This window comes from Urocampus carinirostris, chromosome 17 (genome assembly GCF_059441175.1).
Source record: "Urocampus carinirostris isolate Australia breed hairy pipefish chromosome 17, RoL_Ucar_1.0, whole genome shotgun sequence".
In the NCBI taxonomy this organism is placed as follows: domain Eukaryota; kingdom Metazoa; phylum Chordata; class Actinopteri; order Syngnathiformes; family Syngnathidae; genus Urocampus; species Urocampus carinirostris.
Genome location: NC_142365.1, coordinates 13,158,882 through 13,177,987, shown reverse-complemented (window position 1 = coordinate 13,177,987; position 19,106 = coordinate 13,158,882). Strand labels below are relative to the sequence as shown.

At 39.1% G+C, this 19,106-nt stretch overlaps 1 protein-coding gene across 2 annotated transcripts in view; it reads left to right on the top strand.

The window, feature by feature from the left end:
* Positions 1-1,400: 1,400 nt before the first annotated feature.
* sh3pxd2b (SH3 and PX domains 2B) overlaps positions 1,401-19,106 on the top strand; it is a 58,039-nt gene continuing 40,333 nt past the window's right edge. For both annotated transcript variants that reach the window (XM_088320502.1, XM_088320501.1), the window contains exons 1-3: positions 1,401-1,795; positions 6,336-6,416; positions 16,644-16,719. In XM_088320502.1, coding sequence (XP_088176628.1) covers positions 1,724-1,795; positions 6,336-6,416; positions 16,644-16,719 — 229 coding nt within the window. In that variant the 5' untranslated portion in view covers positions 1,401-1,723. The remainder of the gene's footprint in view (positions 1,796-6,335; positions 6,417-16,643; positions 16,720-19,106) is intronic.

The window sequence follows — 19,106 nt, the reverse complement described above, 5'->3', positions numbered from 1 at the left end:
ACCAGTTCTAGCTCCCGGTGGTTAATGATGATGTTTGTCGTGATACCTTGGGGATTGTTGGTCATTATTTTTGTTTTTTCCTTGCTGATTCCCATCTCATACTGGCTTAATGCTTGGTCAAGGCGATTGACCAGATCTCGAAGTTTGTGTTCATCTCCTGCTAATCTGGCAATGTCATAACCAAAATGGAAGTTAGTGATGTTGGGTCCCCCAATACTGACTGTACCTTCATGATACTCCAGAGCTCCGGACAAGATCCTCTCCAGGAAGATGTTAAATAAAAATAGAGAGAGAATGCAGCCTTGTCTCACACAGACTGTGTTTCGAAACCACGTTTCATTGGTGCCATTGATTAGTACCGCACTGTTGGCATTGGCATACAGTTTTTCAATGGTCTGAACTGGTTTCTGGCCCATGTTGTACTTCTGCATAGTGGTTTTGAGTTGTTCCTTGCCCGCATGTTGGTTTAAGATCAGGTGGTTGTGTAATTGTAATCCTGTGCAGTCCTTTGAGACATTTTTGTGAATAAGGGCGATATAAATAAATGTGACTTGACTTGGCCCATAAATCGGTTTGCCATACTCCCTCAAACGCCTTTTTGAAATCAAGAAAAATGTGATAGGCGTTTTAAATTTACCACGTTAAAAAAACAAAACTATATGTTATGTATCGTTATTATGAGGAATAAAAATACATATTGAGATATGACATAATGACTGATAGAGAAAAGAGAGAATAGATAGACATATAATCATACATATCTAGATATCCCTAAAAATCGCTTACTAGATTTTATATGTATATTATATATACACATAAAATATAGAAATTATTATAGGGCAGCACGGCGGTGCAGGGGTTAGCGCGTGTGCGGCACAGTTCTGAGGTCATGAGATCGAAACCTCCTGTTCTGAGTTTGCATGTTCTCCCCGTGTTAGCGTGCGTTTCCTCCGGGCACTCTGGTTTCCTCCCACATTCCAAAAACATGCATTTCAGGTTAATTGGCCGGTTTAAATTGTCCCTAGGTGTGAATGAACGAGTGAATGGTTGTCTGTCTATCTGTGCCCTGTGATTGGCTGGCAACCAGTTCAGGGTGTCCCCTTCCCACTGCCTGAAGATTGCTGGGATGGGCTCCAGCACCCCCTGCGACCCTACTGTGGATAAGCGGTGCAGATAATGGAGGGATGGATGGAAATTATTATAGCAGAAGTGCCACATGTACAAGTGTCATGTAATAAACACAAACTGCCAACAGAGGCCGCTGTGTTACAACAAGTCAGTAACCCGGATGGAGTACCCTTCAGTGAAATAAGAAAAAAAGAAAATGAACAAACCTGGGAGAAATGACGTCATTTGTGGTGTCAACTTTCGCCGTTTTCAAACTTTAAGAATTACTTTTTTTGATCAAAATCGTACTCAGCATTACGCTCTTGGGTGGGGTGAGGGGTCTGTGGAGTTTCACAGACGGAACCTCCCCTGTTTTTTTTTTCCCGAGTGGACCGTCCCACTTGGAGCCGAAGTGAGCGACTTGGGATCGGCAAAGAAAGAACGAAAAAGAACCGAAAGGGACAAGAAAGCCCTTGCATGAAATATAATAAATAAATCCTGGATCTGGATTCGTGAAACCAGGACGAGAAAATAAATCGGACTTGCACATCTGGAAGACGCGAATGTCCCAGAAGTTTCTTTCATTGTGAAAAAAGATTGGACCGAGAAGTACATCATGCCAAGGAGAACCGTGCAAGAAGTGACCGTCCAAGACGTCCAAAAAAGGAGAAACCCCAGCAAACATTATGTAAGTCTAAGCTCGTTTTACTAGAACGCGAGAAAAAATGTGTTTTTTGCTCCACGGTCTTCCACTGAGTCAAAACAAAGAAGGGATCGGATTACAAATTTATAACGGTGTTTTATTTTGAAGGCAAACTCAATCACTTCAATGTGTTACGGCAGTGTTTCATTAATATGTTGATAAATAAATGTATTTAAAATAACTATATTTAAAATGATACATATTTGTGTTTAACATTTAAGGACAATAAATGAAGCTTGAGTTGAAATGATAAAATAAAAACAAATGAATCAACATTAATTGTGTTTTATTTTGAAGGCAATCTATTTGAAACCCTTTTTGAGACACTTTTTTATTTATTAAATACAAATTTAGGTGCCAGGGCAAAATGTTAATAAATTCATGTTTTAAGTTAGAGGTTTAATTGGGGATTTTTACATTTTAAATAAGAAATACATCCGAAATGTATTTATTTTCTAACATTTAAGCCACCAAGACGAAACTATCAAATAAGTGCTAATAAATGAATAGAAAATTGCCATAGTTTGATATGTTAATGTTTTTTTTTAAGTGAACATCTTCGTTGTAGAATATTAGTGAAATGCTTTTATTTTGGACACTACATATGATTCAAGATTCAAAGTGTTTATTGGCAATTGCACAGTAAAGAACCAGGATTCCAGGCCCAATTAAAATCTTACTTTGCTGTCCACACAGTTGCCAGCGTAATAAAACTAAGAAACATTATACATGTATACAAAGAAGAAAATTACGAATCTTAAAATGATAAAAATACAAGATTTACTTAACATGATTTAAGGCAATAAGATACAAATAAGATAAAGATTTAAAAAAAAAGTTACTGATGATGTTTTCTGCAATCGAATTGTAAATTATTCTTCTGTTTTAGAATTATTGGAACAATTGTTGGAAAGATTTTTAATTCCAAATATAACTAAAAATAATGATTAAAATCAGCAAAATTATATATAAAATTATCCCTTGATTTTTTTTTTGTAGTACAATTTTTAACAGCTTCAAACAAAATCATCTATCCATTATCTGCATCGCTTATCCTCAGTAGGGTTACGGGGGTGCTGGAGCCCATCCCAGCTATCTTGGGTCAGTGGGCAAAGGACACCCTGAACTGGTTGTCAGCCAGTTGGAGGGCACACAGAGACGGACAACTCACTCATTCACACCTAGGGACAATTTGAACCAGCCAATTAACCTGACATGCATGTTTTGGGGATTTGGGAGGAAACCGGAGTGCCTGGAGGAAACCCACGCAATCACAGTGAGAACATGCAAACTCCACACGGGAAGGTTCGATCTCTCGACTTCAGAACTGTGCGCAGACTCGCTTACCACTCAGCTGCCGTGCTGTCCCAAACAAAATCATTTAAGAAATATACTATGCTACCTGCGGAGCAAATAATAACACATACTTGCCAGTGATGCTTACTATGTTTGGACTTTTTTTTTAAGTAAAATAAAAAAAATATGAATCAAATCAGCCAAATTATGACAATTACTTAATTGTATTTATCGTATTATTTTTTTGCAGTGCGATCTTACAGCTTCATAACAAAAGTTATTAAACATATTTCAATACCTACTGAGCAAATAATTTTGGAGCTTGATAATTGCATATATAATGATACACATTGAGTGATTGAAATCACAAAATACTTAAAAATAGTAAAAATCTGCAAGTGGAACAATACTTTTTTTGTACAAAATAACTTTTTTCAGTTGTTTTTCTTGAAAAATAAGAAAATATTTAAAAAGAAAACAGCAGAATTATGTTCAAGATTTTCCATTTTTTGCAGTGCTATACTTAACAGACTTGTTAAACTAAATACTTAATTAAATACAGTATACTGTACTACTTAATGAGAAGAGAATTAGTAAATAAAAAATAAAAAAATACTAATATGTTGCCACCTACTGACATGGATTAATGTTACTGGGGAGATCACTGGAAAAGAGAAAAGATAAGGAATGATGGCATGCTAAAAATAGATTTTGGCAATTTCCCGTAGCATACAGTGGTTAGCACATTCACCTAACATGCAAAAGGTCTCCGGTTCGAGACTGGATGGAAACATTCGTTGGCCTGGAGAGGGATGTGCTGCACCAGGCTGTCCTTACCCAAGACACACCACAAGAAAGGGTGCCCTTACGATTCTAATATTTAAGGTATACGCCCACCCACCCATACTAGACAAAGCTTTGAAAAATACGACAGTAGTGCACTCCACAGTTTTTCTATTTCCACACTCTAAAATGGAAAGATAAGTCTTTCAGGAAAAAACACTCTTGCCAGGCTCATAAGTTCAATAAATTATCTTGGACTTAGTGTAGCTTTCCAATGAGTGCTGAAAGCACCTAGTTTTGTTTTTAAATCCAGTCTTTGTGCAACTAAAGAATGTCAACAAGGACAAAGCCTGATTATTCGCAGGCCACAAACAAACTCATGGGAGGAAGAGAAATAGGCTGCCAAATTGCACATGCATGACATCATGCTAGCAGCAGGGCTAGCACCGACTGCCAAAAAATGCAGCAGGGGTGAGTTCCGAAGCCCTGGCACGTGCTCGTATGTTTGTCCCTGCGAAAACCTGCTGACTCTGCGCTTATAAACACCTCCGATATCAGCTTGTTAACCTTTAAAATTCAAACAGTTGAATGTTTTTCTGTTATTTTCCTTGTTTTCTGTTTTTTTAAGCCCCAGTCTTACAGAACGACCCCAAGTGGCGTAAACATAATTTATTTAATAAAATAAAACACTAACGATTCAAATAAAGACTGAGAACGCATCTCAAAAACATTTTTGAAGACTAGTAGGTTTAGAAATGAGTACTAGCGGGATCGAGACGAGCCATAGTCTGCAGCCAAGTAGCAAAAAGGAGTGGCTAGGGAATGAAACAGTGGAAAAATAAGTTAAAAAAAAGAAGTCAGATACCTAAATCAGGGGACCCAGTAAGCACCCGTTCTATGTTTTCAAAGTGTGTCTCAAGTCATGTCGTATAATTACAAATGTCAATACTCGTACGTTTTTTTCCCACTGCTCCTCCTTCGTCCTTTAGTGTCACTCTCCTTCTACAGCTGGTCATGCGAGCGAACATCGCTGTGTGCCGTGATTCCAGCATTTTCCCCTAATTTATTTGTCAACTGTTTCCTTCTCTAGCCACTCGTGTTAGTGACTTGGCTGCATACAATGACTCGCTGTGAGCCTATATTGTTACTGTAAGCAGCTCCTGCTTGGACTTACATTGTCACCTGCCTTCCACAGCTGAGCCTCAATGGTCACAAGGTCTCGTGATTTAGGCAGATTTATTTATTTTTTTTACTGCCGTTTCCTTTTCTAGTCACTCATGTCAGAAACCTTTCTGCAGGTTATGGGTCCTGACTAGCCACTCTGATTTTGTTTGCTGCTCTGTGTAAACAAAACTTGCTTTGGGAATCTTCTATTACCTTTTTAGCCATTGGAACCAGCTGTGGGCAACTCCAGTTATTGGCTCTTTTCAACCGCTTCGGGTGTATCCAGCCATTGCTTTTTTTTTTTTTACTGTGCCTTTTTACGCAAATGTTTTGTCTCCATTCCAAGCAACAAGGACCTCTAGTGGAGACTTATTACATACTGCCACTTTAAGAAAATTGACAAAGGAGACAAAAGAAAAAAAGCTTGGGAGAGTAGAAAAAAATCATGTTAGGTGAAGCTCATGTTATGTAAAATACATAAAAACGTACGTCTATAGGGGACACCACGGCGGCGCAGTGGTTAGGACGTGTGCGGCACAGTTCTGAGGTCATGAGATCGAACCCCCTGTGTGGAGTTTGCATGTTCTCCCCATGCTTGCGTGGGTTTCCTCCGGGAACTCCGGTTTCCTCCCACATTCCAAAAACATGCATGTAAGGTTAATTGGCCAGTCCAAATTGTCCCTTGGTAAGAATGAGCGAGTGAATTGTCTGTCTCTGTGCGCCCTGCGACTGGCTGGCAACCAGTTCAGGGTGTCCCCTGCCCACTGCCCAAGGTAGCTGGCATCGGCTCCAGCACCCCCGCGACCCTACTGAGGATAAGCGGTACAGATAATGGATGGATGGATGGTATGTCTATAGGATAGTTCATGTATTTTTGCTTATTTAAATGTATTGTGCTTTTGTACAAGTGAGGTTTTTGACCAATAGGATACCCAAAATAAAACACACTGTCCCTTTAAGTGCAACTGACGTGGATTAAAGGTTATTTTATTACTGATTAATTCATTTCTATGATAATCTATAAAACGTTTTTTTTAATATCTTATTTTGTTTAGAATTACTTTAAAAATAATTCAGAGCAGTGGAATGCATTTAACAGCGCTTTTGTATGTGAATAAAAAATAAAAATATTTCGACGAACCTCACTCAGAGCCTTGCTCCAACCGCCCCCATGTCAAATGAGTTTGGGACCCCTTTTGAGAATTTTTGTGATTACGGCTATACAAATAAACATGACTTTAACCCTGATTTATACGGTTTTAAATTACTTTTCTCCCCATAGGTTTACATCATCAGAGTGTCCTGGACGGATGGCAGCACAGAACTCATTTACAGACGTTACAGCAAGTTTTTCGACCTCCAGGTACTGTATTGTTAACTGAGGATCAGTGATGGGCCGTGCATTTCACACCTAGGCCTTCAGTAGTGCAACGCCTGTCTTAATCCAACTTTCAACAGCTATTTTATTGCTCTGAAACATTTACTGCAGCTACAACTGTGATACATATAAAATAGTATCAATAAAACCGCATAAAATTGCAATATTATTTAGCTATACAGCCCGATTTTACTCACCAAAAAAATCATTTTATTTGTGCACAAAATCCATCCTACTTTCTTTCTTCAAGGAGATTTTACTTACTGTGTCGTACTGATTATCCGCGTGTTTCAGTTCCATCAAGTTTTTTCTATCGCCATCGAAGATATTGTTGGAAGCCTAATTTTTTCTGTCATATTTCTGGTATAAGTTATTCAACTTACGGCTGAAAATATCCATTTAACAGAAGCAATGGACACAGGAATATTTTTTGTCACCTTTTTGTTGTGATAATTTGTTACCGTTCCCTAACCAATTAAGGTTTGTAAAACCACTGATGTTTCCTTAGGCTTTCTAGAAGGCCCTGGCTCCACCAACCTGAAATTTTATTGGCTAAACCAACAGTTTTATCTACACTTATCTTGTGCCCCAGGGCCTGCAGAACCAATTGTGAAGGCCTCAGGGTAGATTTCTGACGCTGGCAAACTAGTGATGGCTGAAATATGATTGGCTGAATGCTTGAATATGAAAACACATCTTTGGAAGCAGCACAAACCAAGGGAGAAGCAATGGAAGGAATTTTGAATTATTTGATAGTATTCATGGACAAAATCGAATATCACATGATTCAGATATTTTTAGACAAGCAGAGAAGGCCTTTCAGGCTCCGACGGCCTGCTGCTGCTAAGCATCCTTTAAACAGGATGAGATAATCTTTTGTTTACGATTATATTCAGGTGTACAAATGAGTGGTTTTATTGCCCTCCCCTAAATGAGACACAAGGGACTTGTTATGACATCAGCAGGCGTCCTCTAGTGAAGGCAAATGACACGCAACACGGTCATCAGTCTCCTCTTTTAAATAGCCGCCAGGCACTTAGCGATCATATTCTAGATTCACTCGGGTCATTGCCGCGAATGCTTTCATTCCCATGAAAAGATGACGTAAAGAAACACGTGTCAGCGCCTAACGGGAAGTTAGTCACTACTTAGCGTCAACACAGCTGGTCGGAGCAGTGTGTGAAGCTGGCGTGACTTTTAACATGGGATATGTCACGTTAAAAATGAGAAAAAACACACACAAAAACATCATAACCACGCACATATTGTCTCTTTTTGACTTGGAACAAGTCTGGAATGTGTTAAGATCCGTTAAAAACCATTAGATATCTGTTGCTAACAAACTGCTATCATTAGTGAGTCGTGGTTTTGCTAGTTTGAGTAAAGTAATCCGTTGTTTTTTCGCGAAGGTTGCGTTCCAAAAAACTCCTGCGATAGTCAAAACCCGTGAAGTAAATGTAACGACCCAGAATGGAATCTCGGACTCAATTGCGTTTGTTTTAAAGGAATCTTTATTGGATTGAGCTGACAGAGCTGGCTTTGGAAGCCGATGGTTGTCGGTCGCTAGCAGCGTTGGACGGAACGGCAGTTCCGTGACAGGTAGGCAGAATCAATACGTCTTAGCGGGCAGGTCGACGGCCAGGGCAGGAGAGTAGGTCGTAAACACGGGGCAGAAACAGGTCGGAACCGAAGGCAGGAATCAAAACAGGAGAGTAGTCTTTGGTACTTGGTAATCTGGCGAAACACACAGGAACACAGAAGTACAGTCTGACGTCCTTCTCTGGACGCTAACCGCTTAAGAAGAGAACGTCAGCCAATCAGAGAGCGCGCTCCAGCGCGCCATAGGATTGCCACAGGTTTCTGCACTTCGGCAATCATAACAGTAAAAACATTTAGTTATTATGTATCCGTAACATTGTATATACGACTGTAATTAAATAACAACTTTGGATCTACAAATAAAAACACAGAACACAGCGTTGCAGTTGAATGAATGGTTTTTATTGTCATACAATAGTACAACAAAATTGCAAGGCTTCTGATTTCCCTGTAAGAAAATTGATGCAGAGAGTGGCCAGCTAGATGCACGCTAGAATCGGGGATTTTTGGATTTAGCCAGGTCTCCGTGATGATAGAAATACAAGAGTCACGAATGTAGTGGTTTTGAACAAGTTGGGGCTTCAGGTCATCTGTGTCATGGGAATTGGATTTAGTGTTTGTGAGATACAGGCTTGGCAGGGATGGCTTGTGAGAGTTGTTATGTAGCCGCAGCAGTAGGCGGGACCTGCTATTGCTTCCTCTCCCAACGCCGCTTCAGTCTCTTCCCGGACCCAATAACAATCCATGGTGCACTGGCTGGTTATCAGCATTCCATTGCACTCTTCGGACCTTCCTCAAGAGTCCGTTTTGGTTGATGAATTTATTTTCAATTTAACAAGTCGCTAAAATACTAGCTGTCGCCTTGCTTCGCAGTTTGCTTTCGGTGGACACATTGACCTGTGCGCCCGCCGCGCTGTTAACTGACAGCAGCCTATCAAAAAGACGGTCACGCACACCCAACACACTACTACGCGGTATTCTGAAAAAGGTTACAGCTGTGAATTCCATCATTCTAAAAACTCTCTTGGTTCTGATTTCTAGTATACTGTAGCAAACATTGAAGCTATACCATCTGGGCTGTGGTTTAGGCCGAACCTAACAATTGGTGCCAAAACCCAGGATGGAAACAGGTAACTTTATATATTCAGTATAACGTTCTCCCAACTGAGCAATTTTGGCAAGCAATTAAGATAAAATAATGTGGCTGAGGTTCAGGCAAGACTTTACAAGCCCAATATAGTCCTTTCCAAGTCAGATTGAGCTTGAGAAAATATCACATTATTTTTTACTTCTAGCGACTCTGCCTAGGGACAAACTCACAAGATACATGATAAACCAACTGAATTCTAGCTAACTACTTTCTGCCCAACTGCTAGCAACGAGCCTACTTTGCCTTCTCTTTTATGCTCGTTGGTGACATATCCATCCTTCAAAGTTCTTAGTACCGATTGTTCAATCACAACTGCATGCTTTCCCCATTTGCAGCTATGAAAATGTAAACCTAGAACAGAAACAGGTTGTTTTCTTGGTTTCTTACCATGGAAATGTTTCTGGAGTCTGGTCATCCTTGTGGTTTTTCATTGTAATCTCTCACGTTTTGCGGTTGGTGTTCAATATTTAGGGAATCAAAACCGTTTCAGGTGTTCTTAAAAAAAAAGACATTTGAAAGCAAAACCCCAGGTACAAAGTAACAAACAAGTGCTCTAAAAACAACTAACATAGTGTTCACAAAAGAAACCAGTATGACGTGACCATGACTAAGAAAATAACCTGACAACAAATGCTGTTGGAGACAGTCAACATATGCAGCTGGAAAAAATGGGGTGCAGGTGTGGAGAGTGATTAAGTGCAGGGGAGCGCTCTCCAGCCACTCTCCCCATATTGACGATAGAACAGTTTTAATTCAAATGCTTAAACACTAATAATTTGTAGACATCAAGTAGCCTCTGGGGGACATAAAATGTTATTTTGCCTTTAAGTGTTGCGCAGCTGTCACATATTTTAGAATAAGGCAAGTACATTTTATGTGAGTAATAGAGGGCTGTTTACAATTGTACACACATGTTCATTAACACTTTCTTTTTTTAATAAGGATATTCACCTGGCTAGTCAGACTAATTCACTATACTTTTCCAAACACGTCTTAAATTATTCCGTCAAGATTATAAACAGAGCAATTGCGAACATTTTTGGACTCGTGCGCTGCAAAGAGAGCATCCATTGTCCTAGTGCAAGACAGAAAGGGTTTCTGCTGGTCATATTTTTTTTTTTATTTAATTTTTTTTTTCGGAGCGAGTGAGTAAACAAGATATGAAGCAGACAAATCTTAGCCCAGTGGATGATCAGGATTCTAAGTCCATGAGAATTCAAATAAGAGTAGCACGCTAACACTATTTAGTCTTTTTATTTTAATACTGTTTAACCCCTTAACATTACGAGGGCCTGCTGGTGGGCCGACTGTTGATAAGCAAAACCGCGATTTCAAGATGTCACCAGCAATGTTCCCTGTAATTTTCCAGGGGTCTGAGCGTTCACACAAAGTCGGTGAGCAATGCTCGAACCAACAGTGAGCAACCATAATCCCAAGTGTGGCAAGATAATTAATTATCAAACATGTACAAAACTTGACATCAAGTTACATTTTGCTGAGTTTCCGGCAATGCAAAATTATTTTTCTCTTTTGAATGAATTGACTCATGTACTACTAGGTTGTACGGCCTACAAACGGCGTTTGTTCTTACAATTCTTTCACAAGATATCCATTTCTTTTTATTTCCTGGTATATTGTGTCGCATAATATTAACATTTTTGGGAGCGTATTTAGTCGGTTGTAAGATACAGAACTGTATTTAATCACATTTTTAGTGGAAGTACAATGTTGGCAACAAGATTCACCTGATATAATTGGAAATTATTTGTTTTTTTTCTACTTTTTTTTTTAAATTCCTTTAAAAAAATCTCATTGTGTTTATTCTTTCCAAGCTGTTACTTTTTCTTTTGGTTTTCTATTTCCTTTTTTTCTACATTTCTTTCTTTTCTTTTTTTCTGGCTTTTTTCTACATTTTTCCTTCTTTTGTTCCTCTTCCTTTTGTTTCTTTTTTTCTCAGCTTTTCACTACTTTTTCATTTTGGTATTTTTTTCTTTTTTGTTCTATCCCCCCTTCCTTTTAAGTCATTTTGTGCATAATTTTACATAATATATGGTCATGTTGAGATTAAAGAAGCAAAAACAACCTGAAGAGCCGTTTAGGACTCGAAAGAGCCGGTTCCTTTTAGTGAGCCGAGCCGAAGTAGCCGGTCCTCGACAAACTCTATTAACTTTACTCAAATTCGTTCTACTTCGACTCGACTTCAAAATACCGCATTTAAGACACAACGTCAGGGGAACCCGTGTATTTTTACCCTCATGCACTGTAACTTTGACTTAAGTCACTTCTTAATGAGTAATTTTGAGCCCTCATTTTTGTGCGCTGGCTCGATTTTCTTGTGCGCTGAGAATGCGCGAGCAGTGCGCAATTGCGCACGCACGCAGCTTAGAGGGAACACTGGTCACCAGTCTCTGAAATACGTCATTTCCCATATCATTGGAAAGCTTAAACTCTTGGGATACAAGAAATGATGACCATTTTCAAATGTACTCATCACAGAAACATCACTATAAACAATAATGCTGACAGATATAAAAAAAAAATCAGCGTGAAAGCATTTCTGCATCGTTGGATGTTACTTGTTGCAATATGTCTGTTTCGCTACATAATTCATGTTTAAAAATAAAAAGACTTTCTAAACCCGCATTAGTTCTATGAGGGCGTGTATTGATAAAACGAAGATCGTCTTCTTTAGCTCTGAGTATGTTTAGGCAGTAGTAACCGATTCAAATGATGATTGACACGTTGGTTAGCCAATGAAATTGTAAAAGGAACGATACCCTGATGTCCGAAATGTATTAAAAGTAAACCCCAATACAAAAAATGTTTTACGCACTGTTATGATGCGTAAGTGTAAACAGGGTTGGGTAGGGTTACTTTAACTGGATTACTTTCAATTACTTTTGGATTACTCAAACGCCAAATATGCTAATAAAAGACAAAAGAAACTAAATATGAATGAAATGACTAAATTTTGTGCAGGCTTGGGGAGTAACGGAATACATGGAACGGCAAAAATGATGTTGGCAAGCTGTTTGGATTCATCTTCATTTTGTTTCTGTCGCATTTTATGTTAGTTTTGCCGGAGATCAAAGAGATCAACGCCAGGAGAGAAAGCTTACCACGTGTTGTGAGTCATAATTGTATTCATATTTAGTTTCTTTTGTCCTTTATTAGCATATTTGGTTTTGGAGTAATCCAAAAGTAATTGAAAGTAATCCAGTCAAAGTAACCCTACCCAACCCTGAGTGTAAACAATAGTGACGTGGAAAAGAGACAGAAACATTTACAACTCTTTCAAAATTTCTCCGAATTAGCCACAGTAGAATACACAGTTGCAGAGTTTTTAGTGCTGTAATCTGGTCTTTTCCAAATGCCACTTTTGGAAAAGCCTAGGCCTAACCTTGGAAAAATGTGTAAAATACAATGTTTGGTTTTTCAGATTGTGATCAAATTTGACAAGGTACCCAGTAAGGCTTCAAGCTATTGTCTCACGTGTTATCCGGTGAAGATGTCCATGCTATATTCATCTGCAGGCATTTGGTTGCAAAAAAAAAAAAAAAAAATCGGGCGAGAATAAAAAACTCCTTATTCTGTGTGTTACAACTCAGATTACTCAATGATAGTAGCACTTGCAGTGATTATTTGAGTTTGGGACAAAACTTCAACGTTTTACCTTCTCTTGTTTACGTGTACAAGAGTACAGAATAATTACAGTATTTCCTTGATTTTCGTGGTAAATCCGTTCCATAACCACCCTTATTAAGTGAATTCCAGGGAAATTATTTATATTGATTGCATAACACAATAAATCTGTTTACCTGTGTTTATTACTACTGCAGTAGTACAAATATAAATGATACACGCAAATTGAGTCATTCTTGCAAAAAAGGTCTATCTCTAGATTTTTCCGGGAGGTTTCTGTTTCCCCTGGGATGAAAATGGCACAGTTGTATCCATCCATCTAAAGTGTGAGTCTATGCCTCTGGCAAGCCTGGTTTTTAAATATAATCTGTCAGGTTTCGCAGTTGGTGCCCAATATGCAGGGAAGCATGAACCGATGCAGGCGTGCTAAAAAAATGTCATTAAATAACAGTACATAGGTACAAAGTAACAAACAAGTGGTCTAAGACAGCTAACAAAGTGTCCAAAGAAGAAACAAACCTGTCGTGACTATGAATGAGACAATAACCCGACAACATCTGCTGTCAGAGCCAGTCAATAGATGTAGCCGGAATAACGAGATACAGGTGTAGAGACCAATAAAGCTAGCTGTCTCCATCCATATATAGTGTAAGTCTATGCTTCTGGTAAGCCTTGTAAAGATGATGGGAGATTGTGTACTATTTGACCACGAGATGTCGCTTTACTGTAGTGCAGCCAAAAACGAGTGCTACAAAGCACAAGTAAGAATACAAACTTTTGAGACTCAAATTGACCAAACTGTACCATTTTCCTCCCTATTTTGTCCCAAGCCTTCGCGACCTTTTTGGTTATTTCCTTTACCCGTGCTAGCAAGATGGCCGACAATTATGGTGAGGCTCACCTTGAGTTAAATAAATGCCAATTTCTCAACCTACAATTACTTTGAAAAAAAAATGCATATTCATATGTTTAAATTTTTGTTTATTATTTAAAACAATTTAGTTTTTTTTGTTTTTACGAAGGAAGTTTGTTTGTCATTAGAGGTGCTAAATAATGCACACTGCCCCTTTATATCAGATATTATTACTTGAAGTCGTTTTGGTTTTGTTAGTTATTGAAAAGAACAAAACAATTAAATTAAATTAAAGTAATTTGAAAATGATTGACTTGATACCAGCAGAAACCTGAATTCAGGCTACACAATTGTTACAGACTTGACATTAGCATAATAATCAGGTAACTAGATTCCAGCAGATGGCCAGATTTCAGCTTGCCATCTTTACTGGTTGGAGAGAAAAGTGATTTTTTTTTTTGTTTTGGGCCAGGGCTCATGAAGTCCGACCGGTTGAGAATCACTTACCCAAACAATTTGTAAAAGTCAGACTGCGAAATGGTGAGGGAGCACTTTACAAGAAAATCAGTTTCAGAATAGATATTGATGCATCTGACATACTGTAGCTGGAGTCACCTCCGAAAGTCAAGTGAATCCCAAGTGCATGCTCCAGTCATTATCCTGCATGTAGCACATAAATATTTGACATAGGAGACTTGATGCAACTAGCATTTGCAAGAGAGATGCTAACCTCCCAGCGGACGGCCTTTCTTGTCTGAGTGGTTCTGATTACAGAGTACATGCGACATTCAGACTAAACAGAAAGTGGCAGGGTGTGTCCGGGTTCACGAGTGGGAGTGGTTGGCTCCCCTGTGTTTAGCCCCATTCCGATTGCCTTTCAGGAAAATTGGCATGGAGGTATATAGCAATTGAGCTGGCATTTATTAGCATGAGTCTTTCTGACATCATTCACTAAAGGGGGTCATTGCGGTTTCCTCGAGTGCGCCACGTTGCCTGCTCGGGATCTTCTTCCAAGTTGGGCCGGTTTACCACTAATGTTTTTGTCATTGTTGTTGTAGAAATTGTGTGCCAAAGTAGGTCTAAATAAACAAACACAAAAAAATTAATCTCTTTAGTATGTAAAACCACCTTAGCTTGCGTCCAGATGGGATAAGTCTATTGCGTCAATTTGTGTATTGTCGCTTCTCCGTCTGGTTCCCCTCAACCGAATGGATTAAAATACACTAGACCCCTTTGATATGACAATAATCTTTTGTAAGTTGACCAGCTCGGTGGCCTTGGGGGTATGGCGCCCGCCCCGAGACTGGGAGGTTTTGGTTCAAGCCTCGGCCGAGTCATACCTAAGACTTAAACATCGTTACCCGTTGCCTCCCTGCTTGGCGTTCAGCATTAGGGGTTGGAATTGGAGGGTTTGGTCACCTAATGACTCCCAATACCTCAGTTGGGTTGAGTGAGGGGGCTGGGAATCCACTCCTCTGAATCAATCTCCCAAAAAGAGTCAGAAATGACTCTAGCCACCTCCCACTAGGGGGAAATGGCTGTGGTATATATATATATATATACATATATAAAGATGAGGATAACAAAGTTAAGAGTACAAAGTACAATCCTATGGTATATAGCTAATGACTTTTCAACCCTTGATTACAGCCATGAAACTTAACGAGGGTAAATATTTGTGTGGCTTCTTCGTATTTCTTTGATAATCGCAAGCTTTGTTTCCTAGCTTATCATGTGATTTTGCTTCTCTCTTTAGTATCAATGCAAGTTTGAATTCAGTACAATAATGCTGTATTATAAAAAGACTCGCAAAGTATTTGCGAAGCACAAACAATTTTAAAACTAAATGACGAAAGAGAAAGGCATTGTGGGATGTAGTTCATCCAATAGCATATCGACATTGTTGTGAGGCAGACCAGCATTTTATATGATGCCAACCAATACCAGACGGGCATATTAGGAATTTAACTTGTCATATGCACTTACAAGTTTTTGGCCACACAAAATGATTTTGTTAGTGATGTTGTGAGAAAAATATTGTAAAAAGGGACAGAAAAAAAACACTTGTGAGGAATGGCGGGCCCTTAGAAAATATACCTGCTTTAATAGCCTCCTTATTTTTAATAATAGTAATGATCTCAAATGGTTACAGACATGCAAGTTACCTTGGGTAGCCATTTATCTGCCTTCTGCTTATCTCTTGGATTCATAGGTGTAGCATCACTGTAAGTTTTTTGGAGAATAAGGTACAGAAAACTACCCCCCAAAAAAAAACAGTATTGTATCACCATTTTGCAAAGTCTTAACAAAACACCCGAGATTCTGAACTCTTCGCATTTTCATAATGCAGTAATCTAAACTAATAGCAGATCAGCATTTTATATGTTGTTGACCAATAGCAGACAGTCACCTAAGAGGCTCTTAATACACACAAAAAAAGCAAAGCTATGTTTTAATGTCAAGTTTTTGGAATAATTAATTGATCGCGCATCCTGGGGGTCTGCTGTCCTATTAGATCCATGTTGTTTAGTTGCCAGAGCTAAAAATCTTTTGCTAAGTCATGTTTGGGAAATCTTTGTGCCTTATCTTAGGGACGATGATTCAGCATGAGTTCTAAGAGCAAATTTATATCTGTAAATTGTAAATGACAATGTTATTAATGTATCAGCTGTGTCAGGCCTTACTCGGCTGTTTTCTCCCCAAATTTGCATTCCTGTACTTTTGCAAAGAATATGACGATCTGTGGCTTTTCCATATCCTACTTTTTCAGTGCTGTAAATTGCATACGACGGGTCGAGGAGAGTTAGACTGGGCTGGTTGGCTGAACCGTCTGCGCCAAGCATTCCAGAACATTGGCAGACCTATCTTTTCATAGGCCAAATTCCTCTTAGGAACCGCTGTTTTCGGACCTCAGATATTCCATTGCGTGACATCAATGCGATTTTAATTGGTTATTGCTCTATTTCAGATGGAGCTGCTGGATAAATTCCCGGTTGAAGGTGGTCAGAAAGATCCCAAGCGAAGGATTATACCTTTCCTACCGGGTAAGAGTGGTACTGTACCGTTATCGTTGCATGTCATGTACAAACTAAAAAGACAACGAGCATAAGCTGCTGCTTGATAAATGAACGCAAAAACAAAGTACCATAAATTCCGGACTATAGAGCGCACCTGATTATAAGCCGCACCCACCACATTTCGGGATTTTGTACATACACAAGCCGCACCTGTATATTAGCTGCATGCGCCCACATTGAGAAAATGCAACACAAACACAAAATTAACCCATACCCGACACAGTCCAAAAATCACAGCCGGCAAAATGAACGGAAAATGATACCGGTACTTAAGGTTTGATGCAGACCTGCAGAGTCCGGGTGCCCGTTAAAAGTAATCCAAGGAAAAAGTGTATATTTCCAAAGGTAAGGGTGGGAAAAATATATATCCACTATTGTCCGCCGCGTCCACAAACAGGTCTCACCTTTACTCCACTTCCCGTCAGCCCGCGTTGCACCCCTTCTTTCTCATTTGCTCGTGCAAAACATATCAGAATAAGTTTTACAAAAATATACAGTTGCAAATACATATTATACATGGTTACACATATTTACAAAGAAAGACGGTACACCGAGAGAGTTTTCAAAGCTTTAATAATAATAATAATATAACTTTCATCCCAAACAGTGCCTGTGACAGGGCAGTTAATGGTAGCAACATGCTAGCAATGCGCTCACAACACAGTAAACGGGTCTTTTATAAAAACATACCGATCTTGTAAAAATCACGGTAAATCGTCCTCATCTTCTTTCTTAGAACTGAAGCCATCAAAGTCGTCTTCCTCAGTGTCGGAAAGAAACTTTGTCATATAGACGTCGTCCCGCGCTCCCGTAGCCTGACTCGCACTGTCGCTGGAACTCTCTCCACTCCTGATTCTGTGCCCTCCTCTCCGTCACGCAGCAAACCGGCTTTTCGGAACCCGTTGGTGATGGTGGATTTTTTGACGTGCCTTTCTTTTTGCATTTTGCATGATGAGGGTACGTTTACGCTAATTTAATTTATGCACAAGCCAAGAAGTTGCAGTCTTCCTCGGCGCATATATTCCACCGGTCTAAATCTTACCTTTTGTACTCGAGCGCCGCTGGCGGCCTTTAGAAAAATTACACAAATTGGCCGCATCACTGAATAAGCCGCAGGGTTGAACGTCTGGGAAAAAAGTAGCGGCTTATAGTCCGGAATTTACGGTACTCAAATTTCCGACGGATCTGTGTTTGATCCCGATATTAGTGTGATGGTAGTTTTACATGCGACTTTTGCAGCTTGAACCAATAATGGCTTCCACTAAACTAGGATATACTGCGGTAGTTACGGCACATTCAGAATTGCTTTCGAACGGGCCCTAAAAAAACTCAGGAAGAAAAGTGATGGTAGTTTCACATATGACTTCTGTAACTGGAACCCAAACAACTTCTAACTACCCAGAATGCACTGTTAACTGTAACAAAGCCTTCAAAGTCCTTCTAATATGTTTAGACTAAATACAGGTGTAGTGCAAACAAAATGACATTTTATAACACAAGTATTGTGTGCAGGGTTTGTAAATCTTTTTCATGCCCAAATTCAAGGAATTTTAAAACCAATCCTTTAAAACCAAAACGCTTTCAATCCAACTTCACTGAGCTCGAACTGTTTTGCAAGGAGGAATGGGCAGAAATATCAGTTTCTTGATGTGCAAAAGTAATAGAGACATACCCCAAGCTATTCTCAGTACCATTAAAATAAGAAATCCGGTCTGAAACATGTATCTTGCAGATCCACAAATATATCTGCCTTTTAAATATGGGATTTTTATGTTGCATGTCCATTCATTAAGACATACGTTTTTTAGATCTTGAGTAAATAGCAAATATAATTGTGGATCTGAACAATACGTGTATGAATATTTTTTAAACAAATCTCCAGCGATTAAGGTAGGTGTTAGGTAAAAATTCTGGTAATATAGAGTTGACATTTTCAGTTGCAAGAAGTTATTCTCATTACAATTTACCACCGTGTGCATGGCCCATAATAAATATCCAGAACTAATATCTAATATTTGCACTAATTTGCATATTCATTTAATGCGTGGTCTATCGAGTCAGACTTCCAAAAACATGGCAACAATGTCAAGAATTTACAAGCAGTTCACTTAAAATTCAACCACTATTAACCTTGAAAACACAGCATAGAAATTCAAGCATTTTCAAGGACTTCAAGCACCCGTACGAACCCTGCGTGTAACTCAAACCTACCTGGACGATTCCCAACTCTGCCTTGCTAAAATTCGTTTTTGAAAAACAATTCTTTAACAACTTCAAGTCTTGATAAAGTAGTGTGTTCGTAATTTTATGATCAGCACATGAGTTCCCAGCATGCCCAAGCATAAGTTTAGGAG